At 39.9% G+C, this 19,716-nt stretch overlaps 1 protein-coding gene across 3 annotated transcripts in view; it reads right to left on the minus strand.

Moving 5' to 3' along the window:
- The window catches only part of LOC121526125 (pleckstrin homology domain-containing family G member 3), a 43,840-nt gene that overhangs the window by 12,092 nt on the left and 12,032 nt on the right, over positions 1-19,716 (minus strand). For all 3 annotated transcript variants that reach the window (XM_041812506.1, XM_041812505.1, XM_041812507.1), the window contains exons 3-8: positions 6,334-6,872; positions 3,754-3,854; positions 1,331-1,400; positions 1,189-1,235; positions 958-1,108; positions 557-688 (exon numbers count right to left, since the gene is read on the minus strand). In XM_041812506.1, coding sequence (XP_041668440.1) covers positions 557-688; positions 958-1,108; positions 1,189-1,235; positions 1,331-1,400; positions 3,754-3,854; positions 6,334-6,872 — 1,040 coding nt within the window. The remainder of the gene's footprint in view (positions 1-556; positions 689-957; positions 1,109-1,188; positions 1,236-1,330; positions 1,401-3,753; positions 3,855-6,333; positions 6,873-19,716) is intronic.

Raw genomic sequence — 19,716 nt, forward strand, 5'->3', positions numbered from 1 at the left:
GTGTTCTGATTGCACCTGTTTTAACTGACTTTGATGTTCTATTTCTAATTGATATTATGTCTTTTTTATCTTGTTGCTGTACTTTATATGTTTAGAATATGTTTGTTATATTCTTTATTATCATGCCTTTTTCCTTTATTTGCGCAGCATCATTGTAAATGAAGGCTTGCCCTCGATGATTTTCGAGTCTAAATAAAGATTATATTATGTAAATGAGATATTTCAGGTAATATTTATGTCAAATTGTGAATAAAATTTCAATTCTATCTTTACTGTCATGATGGGGTACTGAGTGTAGATTAATAAAAATAAAAATTATTTTAATTAACTGTAGCATCAGGCTGGGGGTCTGAATATTTTGTGAATGCACTGTAAGCAACAGTACATGAAAACATACTCCAATTAAAGGAAATGTGCAAAAATGCATTATTTTCTTTTCATTTGAAATATTATCCTGTTGTTTTGTCTTCAAAAATGGAAAAATATAAGATAGGGATTAGATGCCGAACATCTTTTAACATGCTATAGGCACATATGTGTTGTATTTCCAGCTGACCTGCACTCTGACAGCGTGTTCATGTTTCCTCTTCATGTCGTTGATGTACCAGGCCACTCCGGTCATGGTGTCTATAGCCTCCTGAACAACCTCATAGCCTTCTTCATCTGGGTCAAAGTGCTTTGCAATTTCCTTCAAAAGAGATCAGGGATATTACAGTCAGAAAATAACATTTAGACACTTTTATACACTGAGTGCCGTACAGACTACAGAACAAAAAAACATTTGATAAGGCCACCAATTAGAAATATCTAGTTTCTGCTAATAGAGAACATTTTTTCTGCTTTTTTGTTCCTTTTCAATGATTGTCGGCTTTTGTTTGTAAAATCCAACACATCTGAAAGCCACTGACATTACATTAAATTCACATTATTGATAGATAAACTGATCACATCCTGTACCTGTAGCAGCAGGTGATATTTCAGGATCCTCTGCACTGGCTTCAGCAGGTAGGAGCCCAAAGGTAGAGAGCGCTTCAGAGCAGCTTGTCGATCCCGAAAGAACTTGGCCAAAGTTTTACTCCTCATGCAGTCGGTCAGTGCAGCCACTGAGCTAGAAGGCAGCAGAGAATTAGAATAATCCTGACAACATTTTTCTACATTTCATTAACAAAATGTGTCCCAGATACTTACTTTGGATAGTTGGTGCAATACTGAGTGTATATGTCAAAGGATTCACTCTGAGGGACAAAAGTCAGAAGAAAACATCACAACTGTTTACTTCCTTCATAATCTGGTAACACTGAAAATCAACATTAGGAAGGCAGTATCTCACCTTATCTACGAAGCATCGAGCGATCGCCACCGGGTCGTTTTCACACATGTCTAAGGACTGTAGCAGCTCACTGAAAAACAAAACAGAGACAACTTCACTTCATAACCATTTTTTGCCTAAAAAGGAAAACATACTCAACCATTAGGGAGGAGGAAGCAGACAGGAATAATGTTAAGTGGCTATTAAACTAATCCAATCATAAACAATTTGATACTCGTTTAAAGCAGCCACTAGATGGCAGCATATACTCATAAACAAGCTCATAAGCATTTGTCTTGGATTTCCCCATGCCCAAAACACAATCAAAAACAAACTTAATCTTGAGAATTTAGAGAAACCTGAGAGCTGTAAGGAATTTTAAAGCTTCACACTGCGTTATATAAATAGTGCGGGACTGATGGATACATGAAGGGTTTGCTGTGGAAGAGTACAACTATAAAAAACATCACCAATCATCACAAGCACTACGCATGAACGCTGCTCAGTTACACAACATATTAAATTATCAAACACAATTCATCACACTGCATTCCTGACTCAGATCAAACACTACTGGCTTTACAGAAATACACTAATAAGTGTGTCAACATGTTCAAGGTCCAACAAGAAAATCTGGCCATCAACATAGTTTCAGATACAACGTCAACATTTGTTCTCGCTGCATGATTGCTTTTCTAAAAACATTTGTGTTTGTTAGAGAATTAAATATCCCCAAAATATTCCTTGATAAAAGAAAGGCCATTATAAAACAATAAATTCATGTTAATGCCAAATGTGAGTCAAGAAAGATTACCGTACTCATGCCTTGGCTCAGGTTTGAATTACAGCAAAATAATTTACCGCTGTCATGACATCTACTGTACGTCTTGTACAGAACAGCATGTTCAGTAAATGCCCCGTCCTATCAACGTGCTATTCTTGGGTGCTAAATATCCTGTAACAATGTTTCTTATTAGTCCATTTCTTTCAAAAAGAAAAAAAAAGATCTCCCTTTTCCAGCTTCCTCCCATTCAATAAATAACTGTGTCAAAATGTTAGGAAAACATTATGGCACTTGTTAAAAGGCAGAGACAAGCATTTCTATACATAAACAATGCTGTTATAAGAGACAGTTTTAATGCCTTTCTTTTGAACTCAATGAAAACACGGTTTAGTGCTAAGAAGAAAAGGTTAATCTCTCAGATGAAGTTCTTTAGCTCTCAAATCTGTCAAAATCTCCCCAGTAAAGCTGGTTTGAATTGCATTAGAACTGAATAAGAATCAAATCCTCTCCATTTGTGGTTAAAAGCTGTATGATAGCCTAGGCATGACGAGGGAGGCGTCTGGCTGTAAGACCGGAGAGGAATGCTAATGTGTGTTTTGGCAGACAGCGAGGTCAACAATGAGCACTTACTGGCAAAAGACGATGAAATCTTAAAGCTGGCAGTGCTACCGTTTTCCTGGTTTCAATATATTTACAAAAATGTGCCCGCTCTACAGTATCACTCTCAGTGCATCCGCTTGTGTCAGTGAAAGGAATATAAGAAACAAATGCTTCATGCATTCTTCACATTTCTCATTGTTCGTTCACCTTACCATCACATATTGTATTACATACAGTGGATTCAGAATGTAGTCAGACCCCCTTTACTTTTTTCATTTTTGTTATGTTGCAGCCTGATGCTACTGTTAAAAAAACATCTTTTCTCTCATTGATCTACACTAAGAACCCCATTATGACAAAGTAAAAAATAATAAACTGAAATATCACACTGACATAAGTATTCAGAGCCCTTGTCTTGCTATACTTCTTCCATTTGAGAATTATGGAGGCCACTGTGCTCTTAGCCAATAAAGATGTGACAGACAGAGTGTTCATTCAATCATCTTCCAAGTTTTTTTCAAAGGCTCTGCCCTTTCCCAAACACAGTCTATGGGAGGTTTTTGAGATGGATGTGTGAAACAAATCCATCTGGCTTGTCAGGTTATTTTTCCAGATCAGGTCCAATTAATCTTATCTTCAACAGGTGGAGTCAAGGCAAGGTGTAGAAACAGCTAAGCAAAGATTCAAGAGAAGTGGGAGGAACCTGAGCTAAATTTGAAGTGTTTTTGCAAAGTATTTCAGTTTTTATTCATTTATTCACATAAATATTCAAATTCTGTTTTCCCTTTGTCATGATAGGGTAGATAAATAAGAATAAAATTTATGTTTTCAAGGCTGCAACATAACAAAACTGAAAAAGAAAGGTGAAGGAGATCTGAATAATTTCTGACTGCACTGTATGTGAAAATACATAAAAATATTCAATTAAAGTGTGCTAAAATGTAGTATTTTTATTTCATTTGAAATATTATGTTTTTCATTAATGTAAAATATTTGCTAGGGATTAGATGGTGAGCATCTACAATGACTAAATACATCTCAGTGTGTTTGTGTGGATTACCTGTTGAACTCATAGATGTCCTCTATGTTTCCAAACAGCGCACACACCTGCTCTGGCCGGATAGGAAGGTTGTTCATATCAATAATGTGAGCCAAGTAGTCCTAAAAGAAGCAGAGATTGAGTTCAAAATAAAATATTGAGTTAAATTGGATATTTATAGACATATGAACTTGTGTTTCATGTGAGAACTTCTAAATTCTTACCAGTAGAGGGAGCCTGTACATAGAAAAACACACCCAGTTCCTGATTTATTCTCTATAACTCTGCACATACATTTTTTTAATGATACAGACCCCTACAGTTAAAGTATAACAGTGTATAACATGTCATATGCTGTTTACATATAGAAGTGTGGCATCATAATTACAAGGCTTAAAATGACTCTCTCAGTAATTTACACTAATGTGATCTTTAAAGGATCCTTTTAAGGGTTTGTTCCACAGACTAGAGGCCAGTGTGACTGTCTGGAAGAGGGTCTGTTGTACCCAGACCATAAACGTCAGCACAGCCTGTTCCAGCAGACTCCCCCTGGACCTCATGAGTAAAAAATATCTAAAATCACAGCGGCCAAACATGCCAACATCTGGTTTATTTAAATCATTCACTTGTGTGGCATACAAACAACTCCTAACAAGTAAGAGTATGTTGACGAGACAAACATCCACACACGCAGCGACTATATAAAGAGCATTCCAGTAAACAGCTTGTACACACATCCAGCCTTTCAGATGACTGGTGCAAAAACACACACACAAACACAGAGATACACAGTGAGCCCAGATTAAGAGTGGAGTCATCATCGCACTGCTAAATGAACTGTAGCCACTTATAGATGCTGAATTCCAGCACAGTGAGAACAAGGCTGACCTGCAGACAGCAGGGCGTTTCCGAGTCTCCTATAGAGCAGCTCAACATAAACATGCGACCTTTAACACAGTATGAGAGATTTAAAGTCATGTATGTAGCACTATAAGCTGTGCTTTATTGTACAACAACCTTTAAATAAGAGTCATCCAGAAGGAACTTTCACCCAGCACTGTCCAAATCTCACTGACCACATTATTTTTTAAAAATGTTGTCTCTTCTGGGTGTGTTCAGTCCAGGTGTTTGGGGGTGTAGTTCACCATGTAAGACCAGCTGAGTCAAACAGCTGTCCTCTAAACTTTCTGTTGTGGGTAGACGGTTTAAAGTGAGATTTGAGAGTTTGTGATAGATTACATCCAAAGGCAGAGGACTTGGCTCCAACAGCTGTTTGGAAGCTTTGAATTCGTTTGTAGGAGAAACAATGTCATAACGAAGGAAAAGTTTCACACATCTCTGTCAGATTCAAGTCTCAATGTGAAATCAAAATGAGCTGTAGGGAATTAATATGATGGAATCTATACTGTAATCGTGAAAGAATTGAGGATACATCTGTGTTCCCACACTGTTGCCTATGGAAAATCAATCACTCTCCTTTAATCAGTGTTATTTTTTTTAGTTGGAGGAAAGTCGGAGTTGTTTGTGTTGGCTGGAAGAGCATGAGAGCTAAAGCTAGGATGGAGCTCAGGGCAGAGCCTGCATGACTGGGATCAGACCGGGCTGGGCTGCTGCTCCTGTCAGCTGGAGGAGTTAAAAGTCCTGGAAGTGTTTGTCTGGAGCAAGTCGTTACTCAAGCTGCTGCCAAGGGCCACCCTCCCTTTTAAAGCCAGACGCCGGCTCGGCTTGTGACAAGGTGAAGAGAGGTGCTGGCTGCTTTACTGCCAGTCAGCTGCAGAAATGCCTCACGTGTTAAAGACATTATCATCAGACTGTTTGACAGCAGAGAGCTCCAGTAAACCCTGGGGAATATTTAGAGCTAGACTGATTTTCTTGGCCTGGAAGTTGTTTCTAGACAACAGAAGGTAAAAGATATCATACGATGTAAGCAGACTGTTGAGTGGTAACACTGTCCCTGACCCATTTTTCTTGCTTTACATCTTTGAGATGAGGTTTCTACTATCTCAAACTTGTCATAGAGACCTGCTCTCTGTTCCAGCTTTGACTCTGTGTTTAAACTCCAGATATGAGCATCCATAATCCCAGGGTACAGACTGTAAACTTTCACTGCACTCTAAATATGCAGAATGGTTTACATGCACTAGGAGAAGATCATAAACTGCTCGATAGCTTTGCTTTCAATGAACCAGAAGTATATAAACAAAGCACACAATTTCCAGATGTCAGGATGCGTTTTAGTCAACTGACTGATCTATTTAGAAATCAGATTGAGTGCGGTTATGAAAAAGAAAAGAAAAGAAAAATCCACATCGAACAAGTGCCAGGCAAGTTTATGGCTACAAACAGCTGCTTTGAACACAGAAGACATTGTTTGCCATTTCAGTCCATTTCCTGGTTAGCAAATTCAGAAAATCACCTCTAAAGAGTTCAGCAGACATGAAGTCACTGCTGCATATAGATCCAAGTCAAACATGTGCTTTAAATACACAGAACACTGATGAATTACTGACTTTAACATCTTAAGTCAAATACTTGGCCCACAGTGAGAATCTGTAATGGAAAAATTCAATACGAGTCAGACACAGCTTGACATACACTCACCTCAACGATGCTGCGCAGGTCCTTAACGTACATGCGCTCCGTCTCGATGATCTCCATGACGACACGGTCCACATAGGTCAGCTTTGGATTGGGCGCCATGGCGCTGGTGACGACAGGTGAGGCGTAGATGTGAGGTATTTCACCTTTTGCCTTCCTGTCGGAGGTGGTGTTGTTGTTCCACTGGTTGCTGATTACCCTGGACTCCAGCTGTTCCTGCCAGTGGTTCCTGGTGCCTTTAAGGGCGGTACTGTGATCCCCTGCCGTCTCTCCGTTGCTTCCAGCAGGGCTCAGCTCCAAGTCTATGTCCTCATCGTTCTGTATGGGTGGGGTGGTAGAGGAAGGGAGGGCTACAGTGCTACCATAAAGGCTGCGGCTATCCCGGGACGAACCAGAGGACAGGGTGGACACTAGGCTCACTGGACGCTCACGTTCTCCATCCAGGGGCTCCTCACATAGCTGGCTGTAACAGTCCGGGCCCAAGTCAAGGTGCTGATGGTCATTTTCACCGTTAGAGAGTGGTGAGGACAGCTGAGAAGATTCTGGACAGGTAAAAGGAACACAGACAGAAGGTAAGTTTTGAATTTGAGGGATAGACATTTTAACTTTGAATTAAAATGCAAAAAACCTTCAGTTTTAAAGGTTAACATGTGCAACAACAATATTGATAAAAACAGAGTTCAGGCTATACAAGGCTCAGCTTTACACACCTTTAACAACATATTTCTATTCACAATAACCAAAACACTGAGTCTTTCATTGTTTTGACTTTTTCTTTTACTACTTCACTACAGTAATCTCCTTTGAACTGATCTTGTTAGCAAGAAATTCCTTATACTTCTACTTTTGTATATTAAACAGTGACAAATAAGAGTGGAGATTGTGGGGTAACGCATGATAAGATATCAAACAATATAATTAGATATAATAATATGAGGATACAGCATTTCTGGCATGAATGATCACCAAGAAATTTCCATTATTTTTCCTGCATTTATGTCCTAAGTGTCACCACAATTTTTAGAGCAGTGAATCTTTTCCCAATGTAAATATTTGGCTTTCGCACCAGAAGTTGAGTAATTGTATCATCATACTCAGAATGATGACAATAAAAGCCATCTAAGCCTACCTGGCCCCATGAGAAAAAGTTATTGCCCCATCTTGTTGAATCATGATTTAACTGTGATTAACCACAATTTTGGGAAAGCAAAGTTCAATTTCCCCAGCCACACCCAGGCCTGATTACTGCCATGAATCACTAAAATAGAACCTGTCAACAAAACAACACATCATATCACTAACTGCTGAAATTCAAGAATTGATGAGAAAGTCAATGACATGTATCAGTCTGGAAAGGATTACAAAGCCATTTCCAAGACTTTGAGAGTCCTGTGAACCATGGTGAGAGCCATAGTCCACAGATGGAGAAAACTGGGAACAGTGGTGAACCTTCCCAGGACTTGCCGGCCTACCAAAATGACTCTACAATTACACTGATGACTCATCCAGGAGATCGCAAAATAACCCAGAACAACATCTAAAGACCTGCAGGCCTCACTTGACTCAGTTAAGGCCAGCATTCATGACTCAGCAAAAAGAAAGAGACTGGGCAAAATGGCATCCATGGGAGAGTTCTGAGGTCAAACCCACTGCTGACCAAAACTAACACAAAGGCTTGTCTCGCATTTGCCAAAACACACCCATTTTGAGACTTTTGGGAAAATATTCTGTGGACTGATGAGACAACAGTTGAACTTTTGTCTCAACTATTAAATCTGTTTTAAAATTAACACAGCATTTAATAAAACAAACAGCTAACAGTCAAACATGGTATTGGTCGTGTGATGGTCTGGGGCCTGGACCTGGACCACTTGCCTTAATTGATGGAACCACGAATTCTGCTCTCTACCAGAAAATCCTGAAGGAGGATGTCTGGCCACTCAGTTCATGACTTCTAGCTCAACCGCACTTGGGTCATGCAGAGGACTATGATCAAAAACACATCAACCACTTTTAAATGGCTTTAAAAAAGGGTTTTGGAGGGGCCAGGGGTTACTTTCACACAAGGCCCAATTGGTTTGAACTGCGCTACACTTCGATTCCTAAGGTGACTAAGGTCAAGTCATAACAGACAGTTTGTTGATTTGATTCTGATGTTTTCTACTTTTATTGAGGAAAAATGTGAACAAACTGCCGTGCCATGGAAAGAAGATTAGTTTTACGATGACGTCACATAGACGATATGACACTCTGCCCCGTATTCCCGAATGGTTGCATTCGCATCTCATACAAACAGTGCCAGAGTCCTCTTGATTCGCCACCGAGACCACCTCCCCTAGTGGGCCTGAGCCCGAGTTTGTTTGCATTCACACTGATCAAATCAAACCAGACTTTGGGCTCAAATGCTCTAATGCCCTAGTGTGAACGCCACCCTAGTCAAAGTCTGGACTTAAATCCAACTGAGAGGCTGCAGCATGACCTTAAAGAGGTCATTCATGCTCAAAAACCTTCCAATGTGGCTAGATTCAAACAATTATGCTAAGAGGAGTGGGCAAAAATTCCTTCACTGCGATATGAAAAACTCATTGCCAGTTACTGCAAACACTGGCTTGCAGTTGTTGCCTCCAAGTCTGGCAATGCACACACAGCTCACCTGCTACTGATTATGCACTTTTGAGAGAAACATTCCAAAAGGTGAGCAAAGTTACTCAAGCCACTTCATAGAACATGCTGATAAATATCAAAAGAGCAGAAACTCAATGTACAAAACAGGGCAGGGTGGGATGGCTATCCCTACCACCCAAGTACGGTGTCATTCTGTGGGAGACAGATTAATCTAATGAGGTTGCACCTTAACTGACAGACATTTGGTTCAAAAGGCCTGCGAGCTGGGGCTTTTGAGTGGGAGATACATATGTGTATCATCTCTAGAACAGATAAAAAATATACCATGCTTCAATATAAGGACACCCAATGGCAGCATGTACAAACAGAAGGGGCTCTAAAACTGAGCCCTGAGGACCCCCAGAGGTAAGGACAGCCAAGGGAGAAAAGGTATTTTCATGCTCACTTGAGAACTTGTCTCCTGAGTGTGGGTTTTGAAGGTGCAGTGTGTAATATATATAATATGAAACATAAATAATAGGCCTATCCAAGTTAATGTTTAATCAACTGTCAATACACAACTGTTTTATTTTCATCAACTTAATATAAGCTTTTCATTCATACATAGGGAGGGTCCCCTCCATGGACTTCGCCATCTTGGATTTTTGCGTCTTGCATGTTTCTACAGTAGAACAGAAGAAACCGAATAACAGAAACACATTTTGTGGGCACAGCAGTCTCCAAGCAGACTCTTAGATGTTGCTAATATTGTTCAGTTTTACACACTGCACCTTTAATTGAGTGGCTGAGACAATATTGCTTACACTTAACATTTCCCAACCACACATTCACATTGACTATTAATATTTCTCCAACAGAAAGTTGAGAAAGGGTTGTTTTCAAACAGCAAAAAATATAAAAGAACTACAAATCAGATGCTCTTCAAATTGTCTTTCACAATGAGTTTTCTATTTGAATAAAATTGCATGAGACTGCTGTGAAGAGAAGAGCAGGCCTTAGAATAATTCAGTTCTAGCAACAATGAACAGACCACTGTACAACAATCAATAAAAGACAGTTCCACTGTGTGCGTTCTCCTCCCAGGCTAGAACACAGAGGAGTGGTTTACAGTAAAAGGCCTTGCTTAAATCACTACTGACATGGCCAAATTACAACACTGCATATTCTATGGAAAACCCAGCCGTTTCCTCCTGTTCTCCTGACTGTTGAAGGCTGAAGCTTGGAAAAACACAGACTGGGAGACTGATGAGAAGTAAAAAAAATAGCAGGGAAGAGGACCAGGAGCTTTGTTTATATGTCTTTAATATGAGCTACACATTAATCTCAAAGAAATGGAATCCATACTCTGTTTCACATCCTTCCTGGCCATACGAGGAATTTTCCCTTACAAACGTTTCCTAAATATATGAAGTCATGGTGGTGTGAGAAAGGAGCACTGAGCTGCCACTGTGCAGAGAGCTCCATTTCCTCAAATATTTGCCAAGCAAAAGAGGGTCAAAACTATTTTTTCCAGCAAAAGAAATAAGGCTTTGTCATGTAATTCAGCTTTAGACTAATAAATTGAAACATACCTGGCAAAAACCATCATTAAGTCAAACAGTGAAATGACTCAAGTAAGTGAGTTCACCATATGGGATTGGAGGGCATAATAAGGCGTTGATCACTTACAGATGTAGCTTTTGTCAAGAGCTTGAAATACACTTCTACTGATGTTGACAAGCTTGTAACCTACATGTGTTTATCATAAGATCATAGCTCAGCAGCCAACAGCTGATAACACAAACCTGATGTTGTGTGGAAAAGTAGTTTTGTGGATCTGTAGGAGCCTGAAACCAATCTGATTCTCCATTAACAAGCAAACTCACTTGACTTATCTCCTGTGTAATATTAAATAGAGAACATACAACCTTTTACGGCTCTCCTTGGTATGTATTATGTTGAACGAGATACGTATTTCACATGAGAGCATGGGAAGTGCCTAAAGTTAGTGATTTACAAAGTCTTGAAAAAGTGTGACACACAGCTGGATGATTTCTTTCAGATGAAGAATCAAACTGCCTTTCAGTTCACTCAGAAACACACACACACAAACACACACCTTCTGGCATCTGTTAACTTTCCATGAGTCAGATTTGAGCTAATAAGAGTCTCTCACACACTGCTATGCTTGCTCCACAATCCACACCACCACCGACACAGTTCCCATGCAAAACCTCACCGGGACAAATGGATGAGTTTTTGCAGGCCTCAGCTGACCACTGGGGAAAAGTTTGTTTACAATCCATGACAAATCACAGGGTTGACGGTGTGTAAAGGAAGTGTAGTGGTGAGCTATTACACTCACTACAAACTAGAATGAGGCAACCGCTTCCTCTGCTGCATCTGTCTTTTCATTTGGTTTTTGAGCTTTGGTTTGTCTAGCATGTGAAACTCCCTTTCTTCTGTCCTTGTCTTCCTCACACCCAGGATCCCTCTATAATAATATAAAGCTGCAGAACAGCAGAGTGCAGTCAATGCCAATTTAAAGGGAGGGAGAGCACAAATTACCACCATGTTTCTGCACTAAAGAATCAAATCTCCTTAAGCATGCTCACTGTGTCAAAGCATCCCACAATGAGCTGCACTTATGGAAGCAAAGGAATACTATCTGTCACATCTTAAGAGTTAAGAACTTGACTTAAGACACTTGACTTTGTTGTCCACTTCAGTACAAGCAGCTGTTATCCGTAGCTGATACCACACACCACATGTTACAGAGGAAAACACTGCTGGTGGACCTTTCACTGACTTTGTTGAAACAGGCCGTGCAGAGGAATGTAAATGACCTGGTCAACATGCAGGTCTGAGATAAGAAGAGCATCTGGTCCCATGCGATGTTGTGCAAAGTGTTTTTTTCTGCCTGTTTCTCTGCATGAAGACAGATTGTGATTTCTCCTCATTTTCAAGCATGCTTGGACAGAGAAGAAAATGCATCTCTGTTACTGTTTTGAGGAAAATGCGATTATTTTAAATACTCATAATGAAAGCTGGGCATGACTATGCTGACTTCTGTGTGTCTGGTCTTGCTCAGAATCATAGAAGTTCTTCTACATCTGTGAACATTTATCCCTGATCTCTGAGCAATCTTAACTCAAGTGGCAAGACCATGCCTATTACTGTGCCACTCTGGTCTTTGATGTGGATAACTGCAAAGTTTGAGGCATCAAATTAAACTTTTAAAAACATATGTACAAGATTTTTACTTAAACACAATCTGAGGAGTTTCAAGACAGTAATGCAAGTGACTGAAGATTAAACTGATGACTATGGCTGCATTTAAACTACAGGCCAAAGGTTTTGTTCATTTTCTTTTGCTCATGTGACTTAGATCTGATTTTTATGACAGTTCTGACATCCTAAGTGACAGGAAATCTGATCTTTGTAAATCATATTTGGGTCACAGTTATAAATGGATCAATGGACTACCCACATGAGTCCCATACAGGCCACATTTTAAAAAGTAATGTAAACATGCAAATAAAAAAATCTGAGCAATCATTTTGTTTGCATTTGCATTTCAACTGAAGATATTTACAGAGAGTGGTAAGTTTGAACACGAAATGGAAAGAGAATGAATTGTGATTTAAAATCGCTGACTCCAATACAAGAGATATGGGGTTCAAAACCTGGTCTGGGCAATATCAGCATCCAGTGTGGACCCTTGTGCAAGCTCCTTAATACAATGAACACCTGTCTATGTCTCAGATGGAAGTTGCTTTGGATGAAAACTTCTGCTAAATGACATTGTAACATTGCATCTTTTTTGAAAATACATTTTATTTTGGGCTATGTGCCTCTTTAGTGTGCATTTCTGTGGTGCTTGTGAAACTGTTGGTTTCTTTGCGATGTTAACAGCTACTATAATAGAGGTCAGAGACAGGTAAATGCATATACAGACAAGAACATCTCATCACAATTTTCCCTCCCGTATCCAAGAGCATTCAATATAAGAGGTCCTCATTTGTTATCATTGACTCTACTGTAGGAAACACATATCCTGGTATTTATCACATAAAGCCTAAATGCTGGAGATGTTTTGGAAATAACTGCAGAGAAAAGGTCCATAAACAAACCACTGTGACAAAAGAGTTAGCATCTACCCTCTACAAAACCAACAATTAAAGCCAGTCATCTGCAAAAACAATGCTTTTCAATATACAGGTGAATTTTTTTAAGTCATCTGTAGGTTTCAAATCAGTGTTTACTGTTCTGTTGGAAAACACACATCACTGCACTGAAAACAGCAGCAAAAATACATTAAACAGGAAATCCTTTCTCTGTACTCAGGAGTAGTTTAGTCAATTTCTGGTAGAGGTGAGTGGGGCTGTCATGACACTAGAGATGTTCCTGGGGTAATAAATGCACATAGAATTAAACACATATAATTGTGTTTACTCCAAAATCAAGAAAATACACCAACTTCACTGTGTAGCAAAATTGGTGTACAGAATGAAGCTTACTTTTTGAAGGTTAACATCCACAATCCTACACTAAATATCCTCATTCATTGCTTTGGTTATATGTGGGTATAATCTCAAACAGCCTCTGGACAACTTATCCCTATATTCTATTTCAAAATAGCACTACGATGCACTGTTCCTATGAAGTGCTATCTGTACTATCAGTTCACTATTTAACATCATCTTTATGGCAAGGCTGTAATCGTTAAGAACATCTACAGTGACTACCGATATAAAGTGTGTGGCTGTGTCACAGTTTGGATAGAGCATTTAACCGGGATAGCGGGCCTGAACTGATAAAAATATGAAGAATCAGACTCTTAATTATGGTGCAGACAACCAAAGGCTCTGACTTTAGCGTGCTCATCCCTGAAATGACTTTTAAACCTCAATAGGTGAGCCATCTTAAGAAAAATCAAATAATAAGCTTCAATTTGATTGCAACAAACATAAGAGTTGTAGAAACCCAATAACTTTTGGTGTTTTCTTGTTTTCAATTACCCATAACCTTCAGCAAGCTCCTCCACACTGTCTGAATTGCACAAATATTTTAGTGCAAACCTCTTTTGCTAATTTAGAGCTTTCTCTCTAACACTCACAGCAGCCATGAGTTGAAAAAAAAACTGAAGAAGTGAAGTTTTCACGAAGCTTAGTACTTTTCTATACTTTTTCAAATAACTGAGATTTCAGCATTTTTTAGAGCATCGTACTGAAAGTGTTGACAACCTTACATGTCTTATGTAACGGAACAACTACATCACATCTGCATATTTTTAACCCTCTTGAAATGTGATTTTGTAGGCAGCATACTTTTATCTTTGCACCAAGAATCCCTCCCACCTCTTACCCAACAGCTCAGTGGACACACCTGTTAAATCACAACTTAGACAGAAAGGCCACACAGCTAAGTATACGGTCTGGAAAAAAATATTCTTTTGCGCCAAGCCATAGATTTTCACATTCACACACCTCAATTTCACAAACCAGCTGAACAAAACACAGCAATCTCCTTTGTTTCAGAACTGCAGCTCAATACAATTGTTAACTCACAAACATAACCATTAACCAAGTCAAGGTTGCAGGGATAGTGTAGTATTTGGACTACATTTCAGACAGCCTCTTAGGCTCAATAACTCACAGCAGCTTTTCTAAATCCATTTAGTTTCAACAAAGTCACATCCAAGTCAGTTAACTGAGTGTTTACAGACTGTATGATCCTTAATGGATTATATTATATAAGCAGCTTGTGTGAGAGGTGATTCCTAATGTTGCTGCTTAAGGGAAAATTGTTGGAATTCCAGAAAAAAACCCTCCAAACCCCTCATTGTAATTCTTTGAATTCCAGTTTCCTGGCTGTTAAGCCGAGGTTCACATTTACAGACAAAGGTGTGCTAACGCTACAAGCATGACCTTCCCTTCTCTTTTGTTATGTCCCTGAGCCCAAACCCCCCGGACAGTGACTCATTTTGATGTAGCGCTGGCAGATGATGGCCATGCAAAGATAAAAGTCAGTGTCAAGTTACTTTACATTTCAGAAAACACTCAAGTGAAATAATTTCCCAATCCAAACCTTTTGGATAAAAGCAGTGAACACAGCATGACTGTTAAGGGAAATGACAGGTGCTTTGGGGTAAATGCTTCTGTCTGTTTCATCACTGAAAGCAGACGGGACATTCACTCATCAAGGGGCTCACTGACTAATCAGTCTAGAACTAATAAAGTAAAGTCTGCACTTGTTTCCATTTCAGTCTGGGCTTATCAAGCCATTAACAATGAAGACTTGTCTGCCTCTGACATCATGTTTCTATGGATGATGAGCAGTGCCTAATAAGGTGGTACAGGAGATGAAGAGACACATTGAAACCAATACTCCAACACCTGTTATTAGCTTTAAAAGACCGCACTGCCAAAGAGATGATCTGTATCTGTCTGAAACTGTTGATCTAAGCACAAAGCATTCCTTTATGAAGGATATTACATGAAAACAATCTTTGCATGCTTTCTGACTAAATATTACCACCTGCTTTAGGAAAATGATAAGTCACAGCATGCAACAATGACGTTGGTTGTGAAACTCTGCATTGCTGTAACTCCCATTATCACATCAGCAACATTTCACAGTCATGCAAACCAGCCTCCATGCAAATACGAGCCCGAGTAAGCTGTCTTTTTCTTTTCCACAAAGTCTAAAGCTGGCCCGTCCACATAACGTCTGTTTCACGCTCATGCCAGGGTGAGGTTAAAATGCTTTTGTATATGCTAAATTACATAACATATTGTTGACTTGACTTACAGAACTGGGAAACAAACCAGACACTTGCAAAGGTAACAACAAGTCTGCCAGTTTTAAAATTATGGTGCAAGATGTAAATGGTACAAGCTTTAACAATAGGAAAGACAGCCCCTGTCAGGTTGATTACATAATTATTTCTATAAAGTAAAATTAAATGTAGATAACGTGATTATTTTAATCAGTACATGTTTTAATGTGTGTCTTTCATACCTTAAAGAAAGCAGTGAAGAGATTTGTCCTCAACAGCAGAAAATTGAGTGACCAAGTTGTCAAAGCCTGGATGATATCTACATGTACCACCTCCTGTGATCAGACTTTTAATATGACCAACAATGAGTCTGCATTTCAGTAGAAGAGGAGCTGTCTTCCAGGATGACACACCTTTGTGACTGTTTCAGGTGAACCCTCATGGACCCTCACTTCCTCAGAATCCTGTTTCAAAAGTACAAAAATAGACGAGGCTTTAGCAAAAGTTCCTCCTATGCTACTCTGTCTAGTGTGTGACCGTCTGTTTTCTAACCAAATCAGGGGCTCAGAAACAGGAACAACAAAGTCTATATCTATGTTCAGCATGCAAATGTTTATCCTAAAGCTGCAGGAGCGCCAGTCACCCAACACCGATTCTCTCTCTCCACTGGAAAACAGATAACAGAGGCCACTCTGAGGCACCTCTGCTGCTAATACATTTTCTGCCTGCTTAAACTCATTTGTTAAGTAATTCCTAACAACACAAACAAAAAGACTAAGTCTGGCAACTCTGTAGACAGAACGTCCCATGAACAGTACGAGCCTCTGCCTGCCCTGTTAGTAACCGTACACACAGCCGCTCCTGCTTGATTCACTATGACTCACTCAAAGTGATGAATTTGAAACCAGTAGACAATGAATCACAACACAGTTCATGTTGAGATATTCCTCCAGACATCAGCTTATCATATTATGATAAAAAGGTGTAATATTAGTATTTTCAGAGCTCAGTTTCATCACACTGAGTCATCAGGAATGATTGTTCTTTGTAACTTAGGTGCCTGGTAATGTCTTGGCAGCTCCTTCACATTGTATCAATCCCCTTAGGATATAAAGGAATTTCTACAAGAGCTGTTAATTGGGGATGTGTGGTGAAAACTTTTCTTGCAACATACCCTTATCTCCCTCAACAAAATCAGAGTTCAAAGCACATTCCTCTTCCTTTTCACCTTTTTCTTTGCATTATTGTGGGCACAGAAAGAGCTTTCACCTCCTACATGCAAGCATGCAAACCTCTGTTTCCTAATTGGATGATTACAATGTTACAATGTTACAATGTCATTTAGCAGACGCTTTTCTCCAAAGCGACGTACATTTGAGCTTAGTATGTTCACTCACAAGCAAGGAGAAGAAAACAACGGCTTCAAACCAGCTCTTGAGGTGACTGCTAATCTTTCAGACCCTGTTTCAGCCCTTTAACTACAAGCCCTTCCGCCCCTTAATATACAAATCTAAACTTCCATCACCCCCTCTACAACCACTCCGTCCTCTGACAGTGGGCTGTTGGGAGACGGTGAGTTAGTTTTGTACTGATCCCCTTGGGAAAAACTCCTCCCCACCTGGCAGCGTCGAATGGCTGCCCCTCAGGGGGGCAGGAGGCACAAGCATAAAGGGTGCCTCGGAGGATTAGGCCCCAAGTCTTCACAGACCATTATCAAACAGCATGAGTCAGAACACTGGAGATTAAACGCTGAGGCCGATGGACTGGACTGATTTCTTATCCTCTTCATGGAGGGAAGAATTTAGGTCACACTGAGTTTTTTTTCCTTTAAATAGTCTTTCTTATTGACAAGATAATTTGATTTACAGCTGCCTTTGGCCTCACGAGGAGCTTTTAATGCTATGTTAATAATTAGCCTGAAGGTCAGTAAATAAACAGTCAGCAGAGGCTGAGCACAAACACACAAAGTGAACCTGCATTCCTCACAGCTGTCAAGGTCAAACACTGTGTTGGGAAGTTTTGGGGGACTTTTGGTGTTTAAAAGTGAAACTGTTTTTTAAAGTTTTCACATTTCACAACAAGTTCTTTTGCCTTGATTTCTAAAAAAATACCATACCTTTTTTTTTACAAAACTAACTTCCAGATGCTTCTTAACCATCTCATACTCAACATTTAAAACAGAATGCAGGAAAGGAGAAAACACTTCTGATTTTTAAAGAGTGACATGTCTTTCAGAGGCAGGATTCCCAAAGTACCAAAGGGACAAAACTCAGCAAAAAAACTCAAATTTAATCCTGTAAACCTCCCCTGTGCTTGACCCTGGCTCAAAAAGGATCCAGCCGTGCCAGCTAACCTCAGTGCAAAGGCATGTGATGATCCACTTAGGAAACTCCTCCATCAACAAGCCCCCCCTCTGTAAGGGCCCTTCAGGCAGTAACATACAGAGCCAGCTTTGGATCTATTCACTTCCTCAACACAACATGCACCATCTGGGCCCCGAGGTGTGAGTCTATTGTAAACTTTACCACCAATTTGACAGTCTACAAGCAAACTGCCGTCCTGTTAGCGCCTCTCTGCAGAGTCCACACAGGCTGGAGGGAGCAGGACAGATGTGTGAAGTGTGCGGGGGGGAGACGGACACTTCATTTACTTCACATTAAGCCGTTAAAGACGTGCAGCGCTATTAAGAGTAGATTGTTGTTTTTGTTCATCAGCTCAAAAACACTCCATCTGAGCAGCAGTCAAATGACAATGCTTAATAATCCCAAAATAGTATGCTTTTGTCATGCTAAAATAAATAAAAGCATTAATTACACAGATCCAATACAAAAACACCTCATTAGCATCACTAAGCCATTATTGTATTTGGTGCCAAGCCAGCAGTGTCACTGAAATATTCCAATGCAGTGAATGCCTGATTGCAAAACACCAACTGAATGTGAAATGCTATGAAGGAAGAGTTTTATTGGTTCAAGTGAATTTCTAAAAGGGCATGTAACAGGGGAGCCAATAGCAGAGGGCCTGTAACTAATGTGGGCAATCCAGCGGAAGAGCTCTATAGAAGGAATGCCATTGTAAGAGGCTGTAAAATCATTTACATTGAAATAAATTCTTCTGTGAGGAGTACGGGAGTCTCAAGCAAACAATGGAATGAAATACAGTGAATGTAGAATTCTACTAAAGCAGTAGCTCTATTATAAAGTGATTTATTTAACCTTGTGCAACACTGGTAAGATGTTTAGAACAAACAGGATAACAAAGCTGTGGGGAGTTTTACTGAGTGTCAGTGCATGACTTCAAACTAGAACAGGAGTTGCTACAGGCTCACCTGAGGCTCGCTGTGATTAACGCCACAGGCAATTAGGCAGAAAAATAGTTCCAGTCCAGGAGCTCCCACTCGGAGACGCAGCCATCCCTGCCATTATATATCTATGTCCACAAGCCCATGCCCACTGGTCTGGAAAAGCTGCAGTGAATGGAGATGATCCGTCCGCCCCCCTCCAGAACCCCTTTAAAGCTGTACAATCTGCACACACAGCTACATTCCAGCCTGGGGTGAAGTAGGTCAGAGGGAACCCTTATCTTAAGAGTGATGCTTCATGCTGCCACAGGACTATTGCCATTGCAGACTGGACACGCGTTAGCTTTATGGACACGATATATTCAATGGAGGAGAACAGTAACCCCTGTACAAACGCCCTGTCCTTGTAACACATCATCCTTCTTTAATGCGAGATGAATCAAAATAGCAGAAGTGCTGTTTCTTTTCTTAGCACAAAGTCATCCTCAAAGGCATAATCCTCTATGACTTCACTGATACCAAAAATTAAAACCAATGCTTTAAATCAACATCACTGTTATTTTTTGCCCTTTACAGTAATGGTATCATATCATGTTTTTGTTTTTTTCAAAATGAAGAGAAAATGCAGTTAAATGCATATTAAGGTGCTATTACCCATCTCCCACTAAAACAAGCCTGTGATGGCATACTCAACTCATGC

The sequence above is a fragment of the Cheilinus undulatus genome, linkage group 18 (genome assembly GCF_018320785.1).
Source record: "Cheilinus undulatus linkage group 18, ASM1832078v1, whole genome shotgun sequence".
NCBI lineage: Eukaryota > Metazoa > Chordata > Actinopteri > Labriformes > Labridae > Cheilinus > Cheilinus undulatus.